This window comes from Apodemus sylvaticus, chromosome 6 (assembly GCF_947179515.1).
Source record: "Apodemus sylvaticus chromosome 6, mApoSyl1.1, whole genome shotgun sequence".
NCBI lineage: Eukaryota > Metazoa > Chordata > Mammalia > Rodentia > Muridae > Apodemus > Apodemus sylvaticus.
Window position 1 is genome coordinate 78,152,271 of NC_067477.1, and position 21,847 is coordinate 78,174,117.

Here is a 21,847-nt window from a genome sequence, read left to right on the forward strand (position 1 = left end):
TTGAAGACTATTCTTTGAAGCATTCCTATATTGAAAGAGTAATACTATCTCCTAATAACTTTCTGTTTTACACAGAAAAAAAAATAGAGCAACTCTTCAAGGTCAGGGGCAAGATCTCAGTAACATTTATGTCTTTAGAGTCTGCCAAGCCTGCAGTAGCTGTCTGGTAAATTCAGGTTGATTTGTAGGAATGTGTGCATCTTAACAAATGGGTCAAAGTAGCTTAGCTCAGCCTTGTTCATTTTCAGAATTCTGTGTTAGAGATCAGCCTGTGCCTACTCATCAGTCCTCCTATAATGACAGAGAGCTCAGTTAACACAGGCTTTGGTTTTCCTTTAGATTGAGTAGAATTAGGGTTTCTATAGCAACCAATGAGCAATTTCTCTTTTATTTGTATGATTTTTAACCCAGTAACTAAACAAAAAGACTTTGCCCTCATTTTTTTATCTCTAACTTATACAAAAGAAGAGATGATTTGGACATTATTGAACAGTGTTTTTTCTTTAAAAGAACCTCTTCTTTCTGGAAAACTAAGATGATGATCTTTTTATAACTTAAGAAATGAAAATTTTAATATCAGCTCATCTTTCACTTATTAGGTTAGCAAAAAATAGACTAAAATATATTGAACTGGAAAAGAACAATTGAATATACCAGGGGTGGAGGTTAATTAAAAATTTGAATTATGTCAGGCAGTAGTGGCACATGCTTTTAATTCCAGTACTCAAGATGGGTGGATTTCTTTGAGTTCTAGGCCAGTCTGATATATAGAGCTAGTTCCAGGACAGCCAAGGTTATGTAGAGCAACCCTATCTCAAAAAAAAAAATATCAAAAAAAAAAAAACCCAACCCACTACTCAAATTGTATTATAGAGATGGTCATATCTATCAACACTCAAAGTACGTATCAATTTTTCCATAAATATTTATATAGATGCATAGTATAGAAGAAAGTATGCAACCTTCTTGTAACTTATATAAGAAAGTTGTCTTATATTTTTATCACCAAAAAGCTAAAATATATGAATATATACTAATAGAAAATTGATTAAAATGACATATTTGTGTAAAGAAATAACATAGTATACTTAAAAATGTGATAAATTCTCTCTCCTCCATTTGCAAATAAAAGTTTATATACATTGTACATACACCTTCATACACATGTTATATATACACATTTAATGGTAAAGTTAGTTGTAGTTCTTCCTAATACACTACGGACACTGTCTTTTTCTCTGTCTGTGAATTATATATGTATAGAGAACAATTTGGAAGGTTGTATAGTATGCTTGCTAACAATTATCTATGAAGGGTGGTTCTCATTTTGGCCTCTTGTTTTTCATTATTCATTTTATATTGCTTTTGCAGTGTAAAGAGTTCTACATATTTAGAAATATACACGCTTTGTTTCCAAGGTACTCTTAGATGCCATGTGCCGTGCAGTGGCTCAGCAGGTAAAGATGATGGATGCATAAACCTGGTGCCCTGAGTTGGATCCATATCCTCGGAAACTCTACATGGACACCGTTGCACACATCTCACACAAACATCATGCACATACACACACATACACGCACACACACACACACACACACATACACCACATTAATACTTGATAACAAAGAAACATTTTGACTTGATACAGAAGTAAAGGAATTTATCTTTTACTCTGTGAATTCAAGAAAAAGAAGATGAGTAGAGCTATCTGTAGGAACTAGGCAGAATCCAGGAGCATTAAGAATTTGTTTGGTTTGTGGAGGGGGAGGAAGATTTGAAACAGAAGAGAATAATAAAGCAGCTATAGAAGGAATCTAAATGAATATGTGATACTTAGATAATTTAGATAAACTTTTATATAATAATACATAATATTTTATATAATAAATACAAATATAAAAATGATAACTATAATAATGTTTTATATATTAATGTACATAAATAATTTTCACCTCTGGGACTTAGTGCCTTAATCTGTGAAAGGTTGAACTGCAGAAGCCACTTCCTGATTCTTTTTCCCCTGCCCCCACTTTTTCTGTAGTACCTGTCTCTCAAAGGGATGTTTACTTAAAATTGGGAGGAGGCGGAAATAGATTAAGATGGAGTTGTTGCACTCAATGCCTTTTAGCTGACAGAGACGGTGTCTCTGTCTGTGTTCTGCTGTGGCCCCTTGGCATCTCCAGAGATCCAGGAGCGCACCAGTATGCAGCCTGCTCACCTAGGGTTTCACACTTGTTGCTATTATGAATGTGTGTGTGTGTGTGTGTGTGTGTGTGTGTGTGTTTGTGTATGTGTATGTGTGTGTATGTGTGTGTGTGTATTGCAGGTGTGTATATATATATGTGTGTATATATATATATATATATATATATATATATATATTGCTAACTTTCTTATTTTTGCTTGTTCATTTTGATTTTTTTCTTATTATTTTTTCCTGTTCTTTGTCGGTTTGCTTGTTTGAGAGGGAACATGAAGTTGAATATTTGTGGAGGTGGGAAGAGCTAGGCAGAACCAGGTGAGAAAAAGGAATATGAAAAAATATATTGTGTAGCCGGTTGTGGTGGCGCACGCCTGTTGGACTTGCTCAAAAATATATTGTATAACATATTAAAAATATTTTGTTATTTTATGTATTTAAGTGTCTGTCCTCCTGTCTGTCTTCCATCATGTATGTCTCATGTGTGGAGGCCAGAAGAGGCCTTAGATCCACTGGAACTGGATTTACAGATAGTTGTAAGCTCTCACGTGAGTTCTGTGAACTGAACCCTAGTCTCTGAAAGAGCAGCCATCTCGCCAACCCATTTTCATTGCAAAAACATATTTACTGTGGTTTGGGTTTGTGAGAATTACAACCTTGAATTGGTTGGTTTTCCCTTACATAAAGTACAGAAGTCATCTTGCATTAATACATCTTTTGACTGGATTTATCTTGCCTTTGGGGATGATGAAAGCAAGTCAAGCTGAGCGTCTGACAGTGAAAGCTCTGTGTGTTGAAAACCTTGAACTGGCTGTCAATATATTATATTTACCCCTTAATCATGACAAACGACATATTCATATTAACCTGTGCTCTCACAGTGACTTCGAGGAGCTCACTTGGGCAGCTTGTAGGCCTCTCCTCTGAAAATACAGAGAGTGAGACACACACTTGCAAATTTTATCTTGTTTACCCTTCAGTGTTCATGTCTGGTAGAGTCCCTTGATTACATGTCAGCAACAGTTCACTTTTTATATTCCCCTCTCTCCCCACTTTGTGCCCCCTCTGTGTATCTGCCGCACTGTCTTCAATCTGTCGGTGAATTGTGTCTGCAATTTTGTGCTCGTATAATTAGTCACCTCTCAGTCTTTCTCTGCACTGTAATTCTCAGCGCATCTTCATCTCCCAGTTGTGGTGGGATTTGTGGTGGATGACACTAATGTGATGTGTTTTCAGTCTATGGGTGGGATTAGTTATGTTTTCTTGCAGTGTGATTTCAGCATATGATTAGCCTGAGTTATTTTTTTCAAGTTATGCCACACTGTAGACAGAGAGACTCTTCTTGGTTCAAGGACTTACTTGTCTGCTACTCAGTTTAGACCTGAGCATCGTACCCATCTGATTCGTAAAACAGGTCAGTAGGTTCCACAGAACCACAGAGTGAGAACCGAGGTCTCCTGGAGCATCACATTTCTCTACCTATGGCATAACTTATTTCCTATAAACAGTTTCCTAAATCTTCTCTAATATACTTTGCCCTCATAGTAACCCCACATGCCTACTGTTCTTTACAAGACACAGCCTTTGATGGTGCAGGGCAGTAACTGTAGCTATTAACACTTGGGTGACTGAGGCGGGAGGAACATAAGGTCCTATAAATGAACCAAAGCTTACCTGTGCTGAAAATGAAGTTCAAGGCCAGCTTGGGCCTTAGCGAGACCCTGTCTTAGCTGCCACTGCCTTTCCCTCCACCACTGTCTCCACGACCTCCTCTTTCTCTAGAGATTGAACATAGTCCACAGAATAAGGACACATGTGTCTGTCGCACTTGCTTCATGTGCTGTGGGAAGGCTCTGAATGATGATTTAACAAACATGGGGAAACCTCACCTCTCAATCCAGCTATGAGAAAGGTACACTATACATTGATCACTGGCTTAACATATGCAATGTGTAGAAGCGCACAGCCAGTGCCTGGCGATGAGCAGCCCCTTGCTGGGATCCTGAGAGCAAATGCTTGGAAACAGTTGGCTTTTCTGCAGGAGCCCTGACTTCTAGTCCCCTGCCTGTTGTCTGCCTCTTCCATGAAGTGAGTTTCCTGCTATTGTGTACCAGTCTGGAACTTTGGAAACACTTTGGCATCTTTTCCTTTCTTCTTGTGCCTTTTCATTAGTTTTTTCTTTGGTCTATTTTCCTTGCTAAAATCTGGTTTTGCAGTTGTTTTTGTAGTGTTTTCCAGATGAATTTCTTAGTAATTTAATAGCATGGCATAGAGTAAAATGAAATCTCAAGAGTTGTTGTGTATCAAATCAGATCCCCCCACCCCCATCCGCCTCATTAAGAAATTAGAGCACCTCCATTTTGTCTTGGACAGAATAGGTATCTATAAGGCTTCGATTTTGTAAGTGAGCTTGTTTATTTCCAGGCTGTTTTATCTTGGCTGATTTCCAGGTGGTTTCTACGTTAATTGCTCAGAAAAAGGATGATTTCTGCACTATATTGTTATGGTTTTACATTTAATCACTTGCTTTTTCCAGTTCACAAAGTACAGCAAGAAGGTTTTAATGTTTACATATCATTGAGAAGATTAGGATATTTGGTCAGCACTGGAATAGTAGACAGTAGCATAACCATCTCTCAAACAGCTGAGCATCCACACAGTGTGCAGCCAAGGAGCATCCAAGCCACGAGCAAATACCATAAGACTTCATGTTAATTAAGTTATCGATCCTTTGCAGGGATGTGGCATGGAGGGGATTTATCAGTCTTAATTGGTTCTAAGTTATTTATCTTAATTTGGTGAATAAAAATACCTGATTTATAAGGAGGTCTTTCTCCTCATAGCTTCTCAGCTCTGCTGGAGCAGGTTAGTTCGGCTTACCCTGTGGAAACCTTCCCAAACCATAGAGCTGTTTCTATCTTATGGAAAGACACACAGAAAACAATCAGACTTTGTACCAATGTGTAATTGAAAGTAGTTCATACGGGGAATTAAGCACACTGGTTGTCTTACCTGATCCTTTGGTATTGTTGAATTCATCTTCCTACAGGTATTTGGAGATAACCACAGAAATCTAGGACATTTGCTTCCCAGGACTTTCAAGGAATGGCTAGGTACAAATAAAAAATATCAAGAGTAAAGAGAAGGCTGCTGGCCTGTCACTGAGCCGCGGGCTCTAAGCCAGTGGTCCTTGTGATGGCAGTGGTTGTGCAGAATCCCCCCCACAGGCTCAGTGCTCCATCCACAGTATCCTGACAGTGTGCGTACCGGACCTTTCTGTGTGCTACTGAGGAAATGGGGGTCTGCCTTTAGGCCTCTTAGTCTCAGTAATAAAATAATAGAAAAAAAATCAAGAAGGGACTTGAACAGAAGCTCAAGGACAATTTTATTAGATTTTAAGAGAAACCCCTCAAACTGTGAGAGAAGAGTGATAGAGAAGAGAAAGCTGGGGGTGGGGGGTGGGGGGGAAGCCATGGCGTTTTAGATTGCCAACATGACAGAAACAGGGCGGTTTAGAGGAGTGAAGGCTGAAGTGGTAGGAAAAGCATGCTTAGAGAAGGGATAGAAAAAAGAAAAACAGGAAAAGTTGCCCTTTTTGGAATAATCCCGAAAAGTACGCATTATGTATGCCACACAACAGCTGAGTTACATAAGCAACTGTGCTAAGAGTAGGAATTCTGGGAAGGAGTAGATTATCTCATTAAAGTGATACTTACTCAGCATGCCTTAAGGTGAACCCATCTTCCCAGGCAGTGTTCACTTAGTCAAGGCATTGCGCACCCCAGCTGGAATGTTAAGTGTCCACCCAGGCCAGGGGTTTTATTTTCCAGCCAGGAGATAAGTTTTCCATTAATGGGTCTTTGCTGCCACAGTGACACATGCAGTGGCTGTCCTGTTTCTCTCTGAGATTGCTAGCACAGACTTGGCACATAGTAGAGCCACAATGGCATGCTTGACTGGAATCAGGAGAGTATAAACAAGTCATATTTGACATGAAGTTGTGTGGAGTGCCAACATTAATTCAGAGACTAGGAAGGAACAGAACCACCAGACTGGTCTTTCTATTTTTTTTTTAAATTTAATTTTATTGTTTTACATATTCACTTAATATCACACTCACTGTCCCTCTCCTGGTCAACACCTCCCACAACCTTTCCCCCTTCCCCCTCTTCTCCCGAGTGGGTGCCTCCCCCACCATAGGTATCTCCCAACCCTGGCATTTAAGTCTCTGCAATTCTAAGCATCTCCTACTGAGGCCAGGCAAGGCAGCTAGGAGACCATATCCCTTGTTCAGGCAACAGATTTTGGGATAGCTGTTCCCAGTAGTTTGGTAGCCACATGAAGGCCAAGATACACATCTGAGTGGGGAGGCCTAGGTCAGGCTCATGTATGTTCTTTGGTTGTTGGTTCAACTTGACTCTGTTGGTCTTCCTGTGGAGCTGCTAGCCCCTTCAGAGTTTACTGTCCTTCCTTGAATTCTTCCATAAGAGTCCCCAATCTCTCTTCACCGTTTGGTTATGGGTATCTGTATCTGTCTGAGTTGGCTGCTGGGTGGCACCCCTCAGAGGACAACTCAGGCAGGTATTTCTAGTGCCCATGAAGTAGAGGCGCATTCTAGAGTGCGCATCTTTGTCTATTCATTCAGTGATCTATCCAGGAAAAATATTTCTGAGCAGACTTGCTGTTGTGCTGGGTGTGCCAGTTTCAGAAGTTTTTCTTGTTTTATAAATAGAACCGAAATTTCCTCCACGACTTTATGCCAGTTGGCCACACGTGCGTCTCCTGGTACCCACATTCCTCTCAACCCTATGACACATTTCATGGTGTTCATATTTTTCTCTCATGTTTGCCTTCTGCATGGTATTAGTACAACAGACATGTTGAAAGAGGGCGAGCCACACAGTATTGAAGATATTTATATTATAAAAAGAGTTGATTGTTTTTTTTGTTTTTGATAGGTTTTTTTTTTTTTGGTGGTGAAATGAATGTTTTCAAGCCAAATTAAAGTATGTAATGGTAGTTTTATTGGATTCACTGGTCCCAAGGAACTAGGCCAGAGAAGTCACCATAGGGAGGGAGACAGAGGGGAGTGGGAAGAGAAAAAAAAAGGGGGTGCAATCATAGGGAGAGAGAAACAGGCAGAGAGAGGGATAGAGAAGAGAGACCAAAATGTCTAGATTATATAAGAGAGAGCATCTGGTGAAGAGGAAGCCCGGCCCCTGGGCTGGAAAGCTTAGCACAGAGGGCAGGTTTACATTCCATGCCTTGTAACATGGAGGGACTGAGGCATGCTGGGGGAACCTGGCCACCAGGTTTGCTTTGGTATGCAAAATATGCACTTCAGCCATTTGATCCAGGTCTAAATCTCATTTTATTTGTTTTGATGTTCTGGGTCACTCCCCTCCACCTGGAGATAATGGTTTCTTATCTCAGCTTCCCCCTGCCATTAATCAGTATTCTAGATTCTGTGTGTTTAAACTCAGAAACTCAGTTCTAATGTAATGTCTGAAACTGTCCATTTTAACTGTTCTGCATACTGTTTACTTTGGTGTGTATACCAGGTTCCACATCCTCTGTGAGGAATGAGTGGGCCAGTTGTTGGAGGACTAGCGGGATTCAAACATGGAAGGCAGACTGAAGGGTATTTACCTCAGTGGGAACCAGAACACTAGAAGTACTGGTAACTTACCCATTTAAGATTGTAGGGACCGCAAAGTATCCAGGCCTTGGGCTGCCAGATTCTCTTAAAGGGCAAGAGAAATTGAAAAATGTGTTTTACTTCAAAATATGTATTTTACTATATGCACAAACCAAGACAGTTTATTCATTTGGCTCTCTGCCTCTTCAGTGAACTTCTTGACCAGTGGAGATGAGTTATTTATTGGTGTGCTTGGTGCTGGAAAATAAACTCAGAAACTCACACTATGATAGGGTCATGATTTTTATACATATTTTTCCACCCTGGCCCCCTCAAATGATCCTTAGTACCAAAGAGACGTTCAAGAATGGCATCATGTTTGTCTGACACTTTATTTTTTCCATAATACTTCTTTTCTCTTGTGCTTTCTGTGGATTCTGTTTCAAAACTTACCTATAGAGCAGTCCTGCATTCTTCCTGAGGCAGGATCTGCCTCTCAGAGCACACCAATTGTGCAAATAGATCACAGGTAGAGGCACTGACAGGAAATGACCTACTAGGTCACTCAGAGCACACCAATTGTGCAAATAGATCACAGGTAGAGGCACTGACAGGAAATGACCTACTAGGTCACTCACACAAAGCCAATAGCTTCCCAAGGCATTCTCTCTGGCTTTGAACAGAAGTGGGGCTGCCTGTGCAGTCCTTGTAAATGGGCCTGATTAACTTCTTTAATTACATTTCAAGGATCTACTTAATAGAGTAAGTATCTCCTGACCACCGGTCTCTGAAGGATTACGCTGTACCTGCCTCCTTTCCCAGGGAACAACAAATTCTCCTTCTTAATTTAATCTTGTTGCTTCCCTCTTTTCCCTGGTCTTTCTCCTTGAGTATGTCTAGTTTGTCTATGATCTCTAAGCTTTACAAAGAATCCAGACTATAGTAATTGCTCAGAAAATGCTAAGTGAAGAGAGAGATAGAGTGATAGATGATAGATAGATAGATAGATAGATAGATAGATAGATAGATAGTAAAAGTTCTTGTATCCCAGATGAATTTGGTACCTCAGTTTAAAAAGGAGCACTATATTCTAGGAACAAAAATATTTTCACTAAGACTCAGTAGATACCTTGCTAGAAGATCTAGGCTCCCCATTATTTGATTTTACAACCTGATGGTTAGTTGTGAAGAGCAATAGCTCTGTTTTCTATTCCTTTGCCCAGCCAGCTTCTTCTCAGATACTGTATTAGTTTATGGGCTTGTTAGTTATTCCTATGAATGCCATGTCCCAAGGTGTTCTGTCTGCAGAGACTGATTGATTAGAATCTCAGTAGTGTGGAGAAATTGGAATGTAACAGGTCCAGAGGCTAGCTACCTTATCTTGGGCTAGCTTTAGTCCCAGGAACAACCCTTACTCAGTGTTAGAAATAACATTCTGTGACTAATAGATAAAAACCTTTGGAATCTATTGACTTAGCAGACACACTGGCTTTCACCAACCAAAAGCTATGAATGTTGTCAGCATAATGAGCGTATAGAAAAGCTTTTCCCATCTTGCTGTAACTGACTCTCTGAAGTACCCAAGTATTTTAAACTTGTCTTGCTTTAGGACTTTGTTCTGCCAAACTATAATTTGTAAATTGCTTCCACATTGGAATATGAAGTTTGAGGTAACCTAAATCTGTGTTCCTGGGCTCTAGTCATTCAAAATGCTCCAAAATAAAGTATCGCTTTAGGATGAGAGTGATGTGTTTAGTGTCAGAATCTTGAGTTTCTAGAAAGAGCTGCCATATTGAACTTTGATCTGCATGTGCATTTTCTCTTCCTTCTCCTCCTCCTCTTCCACCTCTTCCTCCTCCTCAGCTTTCTCCTCTTCTTCTAAATATCCAAACCATTCTGTATCTTCCTCAGTCACAATATTATTTACAGTGCAGTCGACTTCAGCAGCATCTTGTCTTTATTTTCTCTTTGGGTTGCCAACTTGTATGCCTAGGTGAGAGGCAGTAGCAGTAGAGGGAGGGTAGGATTGCTGAGGCACGACCCATTGTTTCCATTTTTCTATCCAGGAGAAATGTGGATTTGTCTTCTCTTTCATCACAGATTTGGAAGATGAAGTAGGATGCCATTTGACAACAGCTTTTAACAAATACATTGTGTGGGGCATGTTTTGCCAAATGCTATAAGATATTTTGATATGCTGGCTTTGTCAGTCAAGGGCAAGGCACAGCAGGTGGGAGCTGATTTCCATGCTGTGGTTCAGGAGTCTTGTGAAGTGCTAGCTACACTGTCCTCTTTCAAAGATGCAGACACAGGCTTAGATCAATGGCCTAGACTGGCTTAGATCGATGATGACAAGTTTAGACTTCGGTTCACTCTCCATCAACTCCCAAATTGGGGTAGAAGAAAAGGAACCATTATGCCTTGACCCCAGCTTCTTGATCACATAGACTCGAATGTCCCTTTAATTTGTCAATGTGAGTAATTATTAAATTTCTACTAGTGTTAATTGAGTTCATTTTAGATAGTATTCTATTGACAGATCCTCCCCCCCCATCACTCTCAAATTGTTATAGCTAGTTAGGTCAGAAGTGAGTTATTTTCTGGACCATGTTGATTGAAAGGGATTGACATTGAATGACAGAATGGCTGATTGTATGGGGCAGAGTCTGCATTTGCATGTGAGCCTTGAGTCTGACCTGGATTTATAGGTTATTCTGTAATAATCTGAGACATAAACTCTGGATCTCTACTCACCTATGTATGACAACTACATAGACATTTTGCAGTCTTTAGAAGAAGGATCCTAACCTCAGTATTCCAGCTCATTGCTTCTGGGGAGTCTTTAGTGAACCTGTAAAAGACTCTGCAGTTACCCAGCAGGACCTCATGCAGCTGCCTGCAGAAATCAGGGTAATCCTGCCTTTTCTGAAAGCATTTTAATAGAGCACTGATTACAGATTGCAGGCACCTGGTGCTGTTTTTGTATTGTGGCTGAAGGGTACCATTTCAAAGACAAGCATTGGGCTTGACTGATTCCTATTTCCTGTTTTATTGCTTGCCAGGAATAGGTATCAAGAAGCCCATGCAACAGCTGATCTTGTTCTGAGTGTGGAGACTACCAATGCCAAAGTGGTACTTTCCAGAATAATAATATCCATGTGAATTGCCCTGGATGTGTTCACCTGACTGTGGCTCAGAGCTCCAAGGTTGTAGAAGGGCTTCTGCTAACTGGAGTCAGCACAGAGATCTATGGGTTGGGACCAGGCCAGAGTTATTCTGTGCTTCTTGGACTCCCCAGCCTGTTCCACTTGGACCTTTTCCACTTTTGGCCTCAACAGCCAATGAAAAAACCACGAACTGTGAAAATTCAAGAAGAAAAGATGTGTTGGCTTAATGTCAAGGTTTAGAGATCTATGGGTTTGGGGTGATGGAGGCTAGGACTTAATTTTGTGCCAATGCTCAAGAAAAAGACTGAGTCTGAGAAGCATCCCTACTGTAAGGAATTGTTCTTTCTTTTTGTCTTTACTCTGCTAGCATACACCTGTTCTCTTCATCCATAATCATGGGACTAGTATAATATATGTCCTTGTGTAATGCTTCTCCACGTTTTGTTGGAAAGAACATTGCAGTGAAGCAGAGAACAGTGCCTAGTCTAACTTTTGGCTTGCTTTCTCTTTGGATATATGACTTTGGAAATCTGCTTCAGAGTTAGATAGAAGCGAATGAGATAGACAGTCACCAAGATGATTCTGTTGGTAAAATGTGATGTGTGCAAATGCTCAAAATGTATCTGAGATTCTACATCTTAATTGTTGCTGGGTAGGAACAACAAAGTGGTTGTTGATGGTGAAAGTCTTTCTGAGAGCCTTCTCAGTAAAGCAAAGTATATGGAATACCCCTGCAGAGTCACTTTTGAAGCTTGGGACATGGCTACCCGCAAGCTACAGTTACTTGAAGCACCACAGAAGAAAACAGATAGTATAGAATATATGAGAGATGTCAACTAACAGGGTCAAAGCTGTGCCTTTGAAATGCAAGAGTTGGGCAGTACCACAAAGGAGTGGAAAGTTCAGTTCCCCTTGAGAAACAGTAGAAGCCTTTGAAATAAGTGTCTTTCAGAGTTAAGCCTTTCTGGCCTGGAAAATAACCTACAAGCTTCATAAAACTGCCCCAAGGCAACCATCCAAGCTCTTCTCAGGTACTGACTCCTGGTTGGAGTCAAAAGGAGGGTGGCAGATAGCTTTGCTATGAGGCTCCCCAGGTTTTGGCTTCTGTTGCCACTATAATTGGTAACATGAACCTGTGAGAACAGGACCTAAAATTAAGAGGAACTAAAGTCTCATGCAATAGCCAACTTTATTCAGAGCATCAGACAGTTTATGCTTGGAGGGCTAAGAAGAGTCACCGAGTAAAGTATATAATCACAAGGACAAGCCGCACACAGCAAAAATGTTTTACTATAGAGACACATGAATTTAACAACAGCTGAAGTAAACTCATTCCTATCCACTATACCTGGGAGGAGCACAAAAACACACCCTAAGGAATAGTCTGTGTTTTGAAGAAACAGGTCACAAGACTCTTGTCTTGTTTTCTCGGAATTTTTTCACAAGTATTCAGAATTCTCACACATCTCCATTCTTAGAGTGTTCTGACAGTCCTCTCCAATTCTGGAGATGGACATCTATTGTAGTCCTGTCCAATGTACCAAGTCCACGGTTTAACTTGTGGAAAAAAATAAGTTATGTTAATGACACCAGGTGATGGTCTTTGCCAATGAATCTGCAAAACTGCATTCTGTACACATACAGGACAAATTTACAGCATCAAGTGATGACCACAGCACAATTTGTTATTTTTCTTGTTGATGGGCAAGGGAACCAACGATATCTTTTCCATCAGAAAGCAAACTGAAATGACGAAATACTAAAGTTTGTTTTTACTTATTTAGAATACATTTCTGCCTCCCCTTCCATTTTCTTTCTTCAATATAAGATGGTACTGAGGAACAGATATTCTTCTGGAATTATATTTCCTAGATTCAGATCCCTGTTTGCTATTGAGCAGCTCTGCAATCTTCAATACTTACTTAACCACCTACTTTCCTCATTTGCAAGATAGTTCTTTTTTCCCATGTATAAACATATCTATAAGGCTTTTTGAATAAGAAATTCACATTTGTGCATCTCATGTTAGAATTTGAGCCAGTGGCATGGAAAGGTGCTTGTGGGAGCTGGACCATTTATATTGGCATCCTCCTTGAACAACACTGGAGCAAAATCATGAAGCTGACCTCTGGAGTGAATTCCAATTAAGTCTGGAATTAAATACTTGGCCAAGGTATGAGATCAAAAGTGTTAATGAACCTAACTTTAAGTGTTACTTATGAAATGGAGGCATTGAAAGCTGTAGAACCTTGCCCTTTTAAACCACTATGCTAACTGTGCATAAAATGGGCCCACGAAGTGTCATTGTTTGTGCGCTGCCCTCTGCCATGGAATATTTCAGGGCAGAAGGTACCACTGATGACATGGCAACTACATAAAGCATACTAAAAGTCTTGGGGGCATTCTCCAAATCAGATGTTCACATAGGGAGTACTTATTTAAATTTAAAAAATTTAAATTTAAAATTTAAAATAAAAAAAATAAAAAATATTTTAAAAAAATTAAAAAATTTTAAAAATTTTAAAAATTTTAAAAAATTAAAAAAAAATTTAAAAAAAATTTAAAAGTGGAATTAGAGACTATTTTGAAGAAGTTTTATAGTAATTTAAAAGTAGTTGAAAGCATACTAGTTTCATCTATATTTTAAGTATTTAGAGATCCCTATACTTAAAACCTGAAAATTAACTCTACAGGTTTAGCTTTTTAGTGTTATAATTCAGCTGTTTTAAAATTGAATTTGCTTAGTTGAGAAATCTTAACATTTATCTAAGATTCAAGTCAGTATAGCTAGTCCTATGCCTGCTAAAGATCCTTCCTCTTTGTGTGTGTGTTTAATGTATACTTCCAGCAATTTTTCCTTTTCATATTTTTTTAGCCTGAGTAAAGAACAGTAATTCAGCCAGAATGCTGAACATAGCAAATAATTAAGATGTTTGTGCGTAGAATCCACCCTGTGTGGTTATGTCTGTATTTGAGCATGATAGGAATTGGCTTGGACACTTCCAGTGCTTCCTCCTGTAGGTGATAGCTTTAAACCAAAGGTGGCATTGTTGTTATTGTTATTATTATGATTATATTTTGGTATTACATACTGGTTTGCCATTCTGTTTGTTTATGTGGAGATGTAGTGAATTACAAATACAAGGACAATGTAAATAAACTCATAAACCAGGTCTGTGTCAGAACAGGATTTGTTTTTGGATATTAAACCTATTCAAAGGATGGATTTAGCAAACAAACAAGGAGAGATGAGATGAAACTAGTGTCTTTTTGTAACTGAAGTAGAATGGGTCATAGGCACCAAGAATCCCATGTACATAATGTCTCCTACACAGGAGAGTATATACTTAGGGAAAAGAAAGCCAAGTCTCACAAAATTACTAGTCTGATGATGGAGACTCTTCCCTCCTTCAAAGCTTCAGTGCAGCTGAGGCAGCCATGTACAGTGGTCAGTGGTCTCATGTTTACCCCGTCCAAAGGTGTGGCTGCAGGAGACTGTGTCCTCCTCTAATGACAGTCTGTCAGCCCCTGATCACTGATAGTATTCACTCTTCTCTCTCGTTTGCTTTGTTGTTGAATGGAATTAAAGAGAGTGAGTCTAATAATTGGATCTCAGTGAAATGGATATTTATGGCTTTCAGGTTAGGAGGAGGGTAGAGCTGACATCACAGCCATTTATGGCAAGATTGTAGCTTGGTGACAGTGGGGAGAGGAGGAAGATTTTCCACTTTATTTTCTTATTTTGAGTTCAAATAATGATATGGACTTAGTAGCAAACTTGTTTCTAGACATTTTTCTGGGTATAAAAGTATATAAGTATGCCAGGCATGACAACACACACCTTTAATCCTAGCGTTTAGTAGGCAGAGGCAGGTGGATATCCATGAGTTCAAAGCTAGCCTGGTCTACAGAGTAAGATGTGGGAAAGCCAAGGCTACATAGTGACCCTATTTAGAACAGAAGAGAATAAGAGAGCAAGAGAATGAGTGAGAGCAAAAACCAAAACAAGAACAAAAGCATCACAGAGGATCCAAGTGCAGTCGTACATGAAGAAGCTCGTCTTCTATTCCGCAGCCTCCTTAATTTCACTCTGCATTATGTCTTGCTCATTTTTTTCCGAGTCAGTGTCTATGAGTCTTCTTTCATTTTCTTTCCATTTCATGTGTGTGTGGTGTGCATGTGTCCTATGTAGCATGTGTGGATGCATGTGAACATGGGCGGGTTGCATATAGTGACTTACCTTGCACCTTGTTTAATGAGTTAGGAGCGCTCAGCTCATTGATATGGCTAGTCTGATAAGACAGCTTGCTCTGGGAATTCGTCTTAGCCTTCTGAGGCTGGAATTAGAAGGGGGCTGATACCCTTCCTTATGACAGATCCAAGGATATGAATTCTGGTCCTAAATGCATGCCCTGATTTAAAAAAAAAATGTAATATTCCACTGGGTAGATGGGCTCCAGCTCTTCTGTATTTAAGCAATGAAAATGTATGATTGTTATGGTATTCATGTGTTGCTTTTGAAATGAACCTCAGGTAAGCATGCATCTGTGTTACATTGTATACATTTCTCTAATAGTCAAGCTTCTGGTTCAAAGAGTTTTTCATTTAAATACTATGTCCATGGGAGGAAATTTTAACACTGTCCCATAATCTGTAGCTTTGTAAAGTCATGAAGAGCTACAGACACTGAGGGATTCCTTACTAGTGCTGTGCAGAGCACCTTCCATGGCCTTCTGCTCATGAGACAGTTTTACTAGTTTGCTTAACAAGTGAGTCATTAAATACAGGGGTCATCATACCCCTAAAATCAGTGATTCCAAACCCCTTCTGTGCGGCAGAATAAGCTGAAGATGGGCGCAGGTGAACACGTCTCAGGCCTTGGCCCTTGATTTCTGTGATGAAGAGCCAGAGATGACAGATATAAAGTCTGGTTGGAACCCTCCCCTCTCTGTCCTATCAAATACTTTCCTGACAGGCTAGAGAAAGCTGTTTTTTTTTAATCTTCTGGGTTTTTTTTTTAATTCCTATATCTTCATTTTTTTTCTCCTTATAGACATACATAGCTCCTTTAAGAGTGCTGTTCAGATGCTTTATGCATCTTATTAATTCAGTCTTATGTTTGTAAACCTTGTGCGGCCTCAAGTATGGATGCTTGATATTTGGTGTCGGTGCCGCCCCCGCCCCCCACCCCAAGCCAAGATTTTTTGAGGCTTGTTTATACCAGTAATACCTCATTGAGCTTGCAGTGGCTGTACTTTAAAACTTAGGATGTTATCACATTCATCAGTCTTAACTGGTTTCTTTCAGTTCCTACCAGCGAGAAATACTAGTTGAAAGTATTCGTTGCGCAGGTGCATATGTTCCCTCTCCTAAAATGATCCCTTCTCTAACAATTGCTAACCTTCTGGTCAGGGTTTTAGTTTTGTATAAGGTAATGGCTTTTAAACTTGGGAGCCACATGATTGTATATCAACCTGAGAATGAGTTAGAGAGTTGTTTAAAGCACTGTTTATAAGATTCTGATTTAGTGAATTCAGATGTATGACTGGATTTAAGACATTAACTCGGTACCCCGCTTATGCTCTTTTTTTCACTGTACATTAGCATTCCCAGTATGACACTGAAAACATATACCTTCAAGTACATTAGAAAGCTGAAAAAGCTAGAAAAAAGAAAAGAGTAAAGAAAAAAAAAAAAACCACTTGACTCTAGAATGAAAACAATACTCTCCCAGTTGTGATTTTCGAAGGAGAATGGCCTACGGCTCCTCAATTGTTCTTGTACCTGTATAGAAGAGACTGTGTATTTGTGTATATCTATACATGAAAAAAGTGAGACTTTGCTAAGTAAAGTTGAATATTATTCTTCCAGATATCTTCTGCTATGCATGGATACATTCATTCGATTTTTACAGTTCAAAAGATATTTCATTATTCACATCATAATAGGAGTTAATGAGAACCTGCCACATTTAATATTAGTAAAGCATATCCAGGCACTGGAATGCATGATTGGAACACATTAACCTAATTAACAATCAGAACTTATTGTATTCACTGACCCACCTCACTGGCCTACCAGGGAAACTTGTGATGTGGTCTGTAATCAACCCTTGTAGGACAGAGACTGTATCTTAATTTGTTATGGAACTTCAAATACCAAACACAAGGCAGCACATAGTGGGGACTTCTCTGTCAAGTGGCCTGTTTCAGGGCAGTCTGACCAAGCCTTGTAGCTACTGAGATGGCATATACTGTGCAGCTAGTCTGGGTGCAGCACAACCTGTGAGAGGAGGACCACAGCATTCCCTGCACCTTCAGTTCCGGTTTGGACATGTGATGTTCATATATGTACAGGTTTGCATGTTTTCATGTATGTGTGTGAAAGTGTGGAGGCCAGAGATCAACCTTGGATGCCCTTGCTCAGTCATTGCACTTGTGTTTTATTTTTCAGCTCCACTGGCCTAGCACTCACTGAGTAGAACAGTAGAATACGTTGGCAGTCCAGGGAGCTTGAGGGACCTGCCTGCCTCATCCTCAGAGCACGGGGTTCACAAATGCATGCCGCCACAGCGAGCGTCTTCTGGCAATCAAACTGGAGTTCTTGGGCTTTCGTGAGCTTTCTCCCTGAGCCTAATTGTGAATTTTTCAGTTGCCTGAATTGGTTAGCAATGAATCACAGGTTATGAGTGACTACAGTGGTAGACTATTCATCTTGAACACAAAAAACAGACACAGAACAACAATCATCTAGGAAACATAACTTTGGGACACCAAATACACTGTCAGATGTGTGACTGCATTAGTGTGTGTATTGCGGGGGAAACAGACTGCTTCCTTTCTTTCGTTGTTGGCCAACTGCTACCTGCTAACCACAGTGGCATAAAGTCAGAACTGCTGGGTGGCACTTCCAAAAAGTTGGCACTAGTCAGACATGGATTTAAAATTCCGTGTCCCCTGGAACTGAAGGAAAATGGGGAAGATTTGGCAAGTGTCCAGACGTTGAAAAGTCTGTGCAGTGGAACACTGGACAGTAGTGCTCCGCAGGAGACCAATAAACACGAGCTCCTTAGCTGATGTATGGAGCTGAGCAGGGTTACAATTCATGGTCTTCCTTTTCTTAAATGGCTATTATGTAGAAGATGACGTAATTATTTCCACTATGAGTGCAGTTAAGAAAGTGTATTTACATTGAAGTTTAAGGAGATTTGGGAAAGGCATAAAGAACTCAATTTAAGGGTTGTTAGACAGTGGAAAGACTTCTCAGCTGCAAGTATGAATTGTCCCTGGCAGAGGAGGAAGGGGATGGATACTGTTGTCAGGTAAAGGAAGATACAGCTGAGGTAGGCATTGGCAACTCCACGAGAGCCCTTTGCTTGCTGTTCATGTCATCTTGTGTTGGACATTTCAGGAAGAAAAAAACATACTCCTTATTATTATTATTATTATTATTATTATTATTATTATTTGCATCTCTGCAGACAGTAAAACATGAAGAACTTGCTATGAATGTTTCTGTAACTCAGAGGATGACCTGCAAACTGAACAGCACTGCCCCTGTAAACCCTGGCTGCTCATTCCCGTAAGCGCTGTGATATCATCAGTTCCAACTTTCCTTTTCTTTTTCTTCAGAAAATCCCCTGCGTGCCCTCCTGGGTGGGCTCTACAATGAGTGCCAAGTCTGCCATCAGCAAGGAGATTTTTGCACCTCTTGATGAAAGAATGCTGGGAGCTGTCCAAGTCAAGAGACGGACAAAGAAAAAGATTCCTTTCTTGGCAACTGGGGGTCAAGGCGAATACTTGACTTATATCTGCCTGTCAGGTAATGAAATTTGTTTTAAGATGGCTATTGTAAGGCATGCGAGGGTTGCGTTCATTTGGTACCGTCTCCCCTTCCAGTCTTTTACCTTCTTTGTTCTCATTCCCTCATCCTTGTTTACTTGCACCTTCTCCTCTGTTGTTGAGATGTCTTTGTACTGGAAAGATGCCGAAGTTCAGTTTTCCAGTCCCTGAAGAGTTTCTGCAGAGTCTGGCAGGCATCTCCTTATTTGTTCTTTCCTTCAGAGGGAGTGTCCGTCCTCTGAGAGCTTTGTTTTAGAACTCTTCTTGGTATTTGGATAATTGTCACTATTAGCAGACTAAGCTTCACTTTTTAAAAATTTCATTTTCATTTTTATTTTTTATTTATTTATTTATTTATTTATTTATTTATTTATTTATTTATTGCTAGACTGTTGCCAACAATTAGGAATAGTTTTTCTTGAGACAAATATTGGTACTTTCTGGAACAGGACAGAGAAGATTCCATACACAAATCATTGTTGCTTGGCCTGGCAGCCACTGCCTTGTGAAGAGTAATCATTTGTTTTGTAAAGCTTGGAATTTTGTTGGATTATTATTATTTTTCTTTCTGTTTGTGATTAGAGAGATCTGTGGGCTTAACTGTGGATACCAACCAAGTTTTTTGAGATAACAATCCAGATAAATTTTTCATGAGCTTCTGGGTGATGCTAGGCTAAGCACTAAGGGCATTTGTAATATTTCTCAGGTGCGCTTTCTCATAATAGGAATCCATTTATCCATTCTATACTGTTTCTAATCATAAAGTATCTGAGACTGGTATTGGGGATTCTAACAGTCTCATCTAAAGGAAGCATAACCTTTTCTCATAGAGTTAGAGATAATGACCTGGGACTTTCAGCTGCTGCATTTCTGTTAATTACCAAGGCCTTTGGGTTCATAAAGTCGATTTGACAGTTAAATAGACAATAGAATGAAAACCAGGGCAGAAAAGGACCAGGTAGCTTTCACACACACACATATTTGTTGCATTCTGCTTTTTTACTTATAAACAAAGTAACAGCTACCTCTATTTTGTGATTATATACAGCTTGGAGGCTTATCAGTCCAGATAACTGTTTTAACTAACAAGTTAATCAATATTTTTTTATATTTTATATGCCAAGTGTCCTAGGTACTAAGGATATACTTATAAAAAAACATTTGCAAGTTGTCTGGGTTACTGTGTTCATTGATTTTTTTTTAAATCCACATAATTATAAACTATGAAGAAGGCAAAAAGAAAAATACAGATATGCAGGTTTGGAAGAATGTCCTGCTCGGATGAAAGGGCTTCCGTGTTTTGAAGCAGGTTGTGAGTGAGCAGCATTGGGGAGAGGAATGGTAGTCTTATTAGCTATGCAAATGGTCTCTCTAGTTGTTCCATTTTCCTTAGACTATTAGGGACAACTTCTTTGTAACTGACTCCAAGTGGGAGGTTTTGAAGTGAAAGCAAGGATGACAGGCCTCTTCCTGCTCTTAGTGTAAATCGCCTGTGCGATTAGAAGATGAAAACCAACTCTTCATTTATAACAGGCAACTTTTGTATACATTACAGCAAGTTCTGCAACATTTTTTAGCCATCCTTTAAATATTATGAAGCATTAAGATAAAGGAAAAAAAAGAAGCTTGCAAAATATGCATCTAGGCATTGGTATAGTTATTTAGTATCTTAACTAGTGTTTATGTGATTTTTTTTCTTTGTGTCATACATAATTTATAATGTGAGACCCAGAGGTATGTAACAATAAAGTTTACTATTTTTAGAGAGATTATATATTGTAAAGAAGTATTTTCAATATATGCCAAAGTAGAGGGAATAAAAGGATCTATCTTGCTTTTTCTTTAGCTATTATTTTGGAAGGAAAAAGGTAGTCATTCCAATTTCTTTACAGGAGATTGAATTTGACATTTTCTGACCTGAACACCCAGGTCAGCTCTTTCTTTTATTTTTTGGGCTGATAAATGTGTGAATATACGCTAGGTAAAGTGGCACATACTCTTATTCCAGCACTTGAGAGGCAGGGGCAGATGCATCTCTGAATTCAAGGCAAGCTTGGTCTACAGAGTCACTTCCAGGTCAGCCAGGCCTACTTTGCCTTAAAAACTTTGCCTTAAAAACTTTGCCTTAAAAACCAAAAGAATACAAGCAAATAGGCAAAACCTGTTCATGTGAAAGTCTTACAAATGAGCCAATCACAGAACCATATACATAGTTATGTACTTAGTAAATACCTCACACTTAGTAAATATCTCATACATGACAAGTTGTAAATTCCTAACAACAAAAACAGAGATAATTAAAATCTCCACCTATGCTGAGTGAATAAACAATGTATTTTATATCTGTGAAGTAGAATTTATCCAATAATGAAAAGAAATGAACTACTAGTACATGTGGCCACAAGGATAGATGTGTGAAAAACATCATTAGGTTGTTCAAAGCTAGGGCTGATATGTTCTTCTAAGTTTTTCTTATCACCACCCACATTGCTAGGTGAAGTTATATATTAAGTGCTTGGTGGATGGTACTGTTTGGATTTAATACTTGTTATTTGTCTGATTCGGGTATAGACTTGGAAATATTAATACATTCAAAGGATAAAGATTCAGCTTATCTCTCCATGATAATTTGAGCCTATAAATTAAACTGAAACATGCTAAATTAAAATTGCTTTGTTCTTACAGTTCAGTTTTCTGCTGAAATTCTGTAATTTTCATCCTTACAACCTGTTTACCTAATCCTATGTTAATTTGGCATGTATAATACTTGATATTAGCTTTCATATTCATAAATGGATATACTCTGTCCCTGGCTGCTGCTGTGCCTCCACAGAAGAAGCACATGGAAACCAATTTTTGTGATTAGCACATTCTTTTACATATCTTGTTAAAACAGAAAAACCTTTAGTTCTTCTCAAATTATTACAGACTTGTAGAAAGAACAAAATTGTCGTGTTAAAAAAAGTTCTGAATACACTCTGATGAAGTAATTTATGCAAAT

General features: G+C 39.2%; 1 protein-coding gene across 3 annotated transcripts in view; it reads left to right on the top strand.

Annotated features, from left to right (window-relative positions):
- Positions 1-21,847, top strand: part of Stxbp6 (syntaxin binding protein 6) — a 232,713-nt gene that overhangs the window by 39,566 nt on the left and 171,300 nt on the right. For all 3 annotated transcript variants that reach the window (XM_052185901.1, XM_052185902.1, XM_052185903.1), the window contains exon 2: positions 18,637-18,826. In XM_052185901.1, coding sequence (XP_052041861.1) covers positions 18,673-18,826 — 154 coding nt within the window. In that variant the 5' untranslated portion in view covers positions 18,637-18,672. The remainder of the gene's footprint in view (positions 1-18,636; positions 18,827-21,847) is intronic.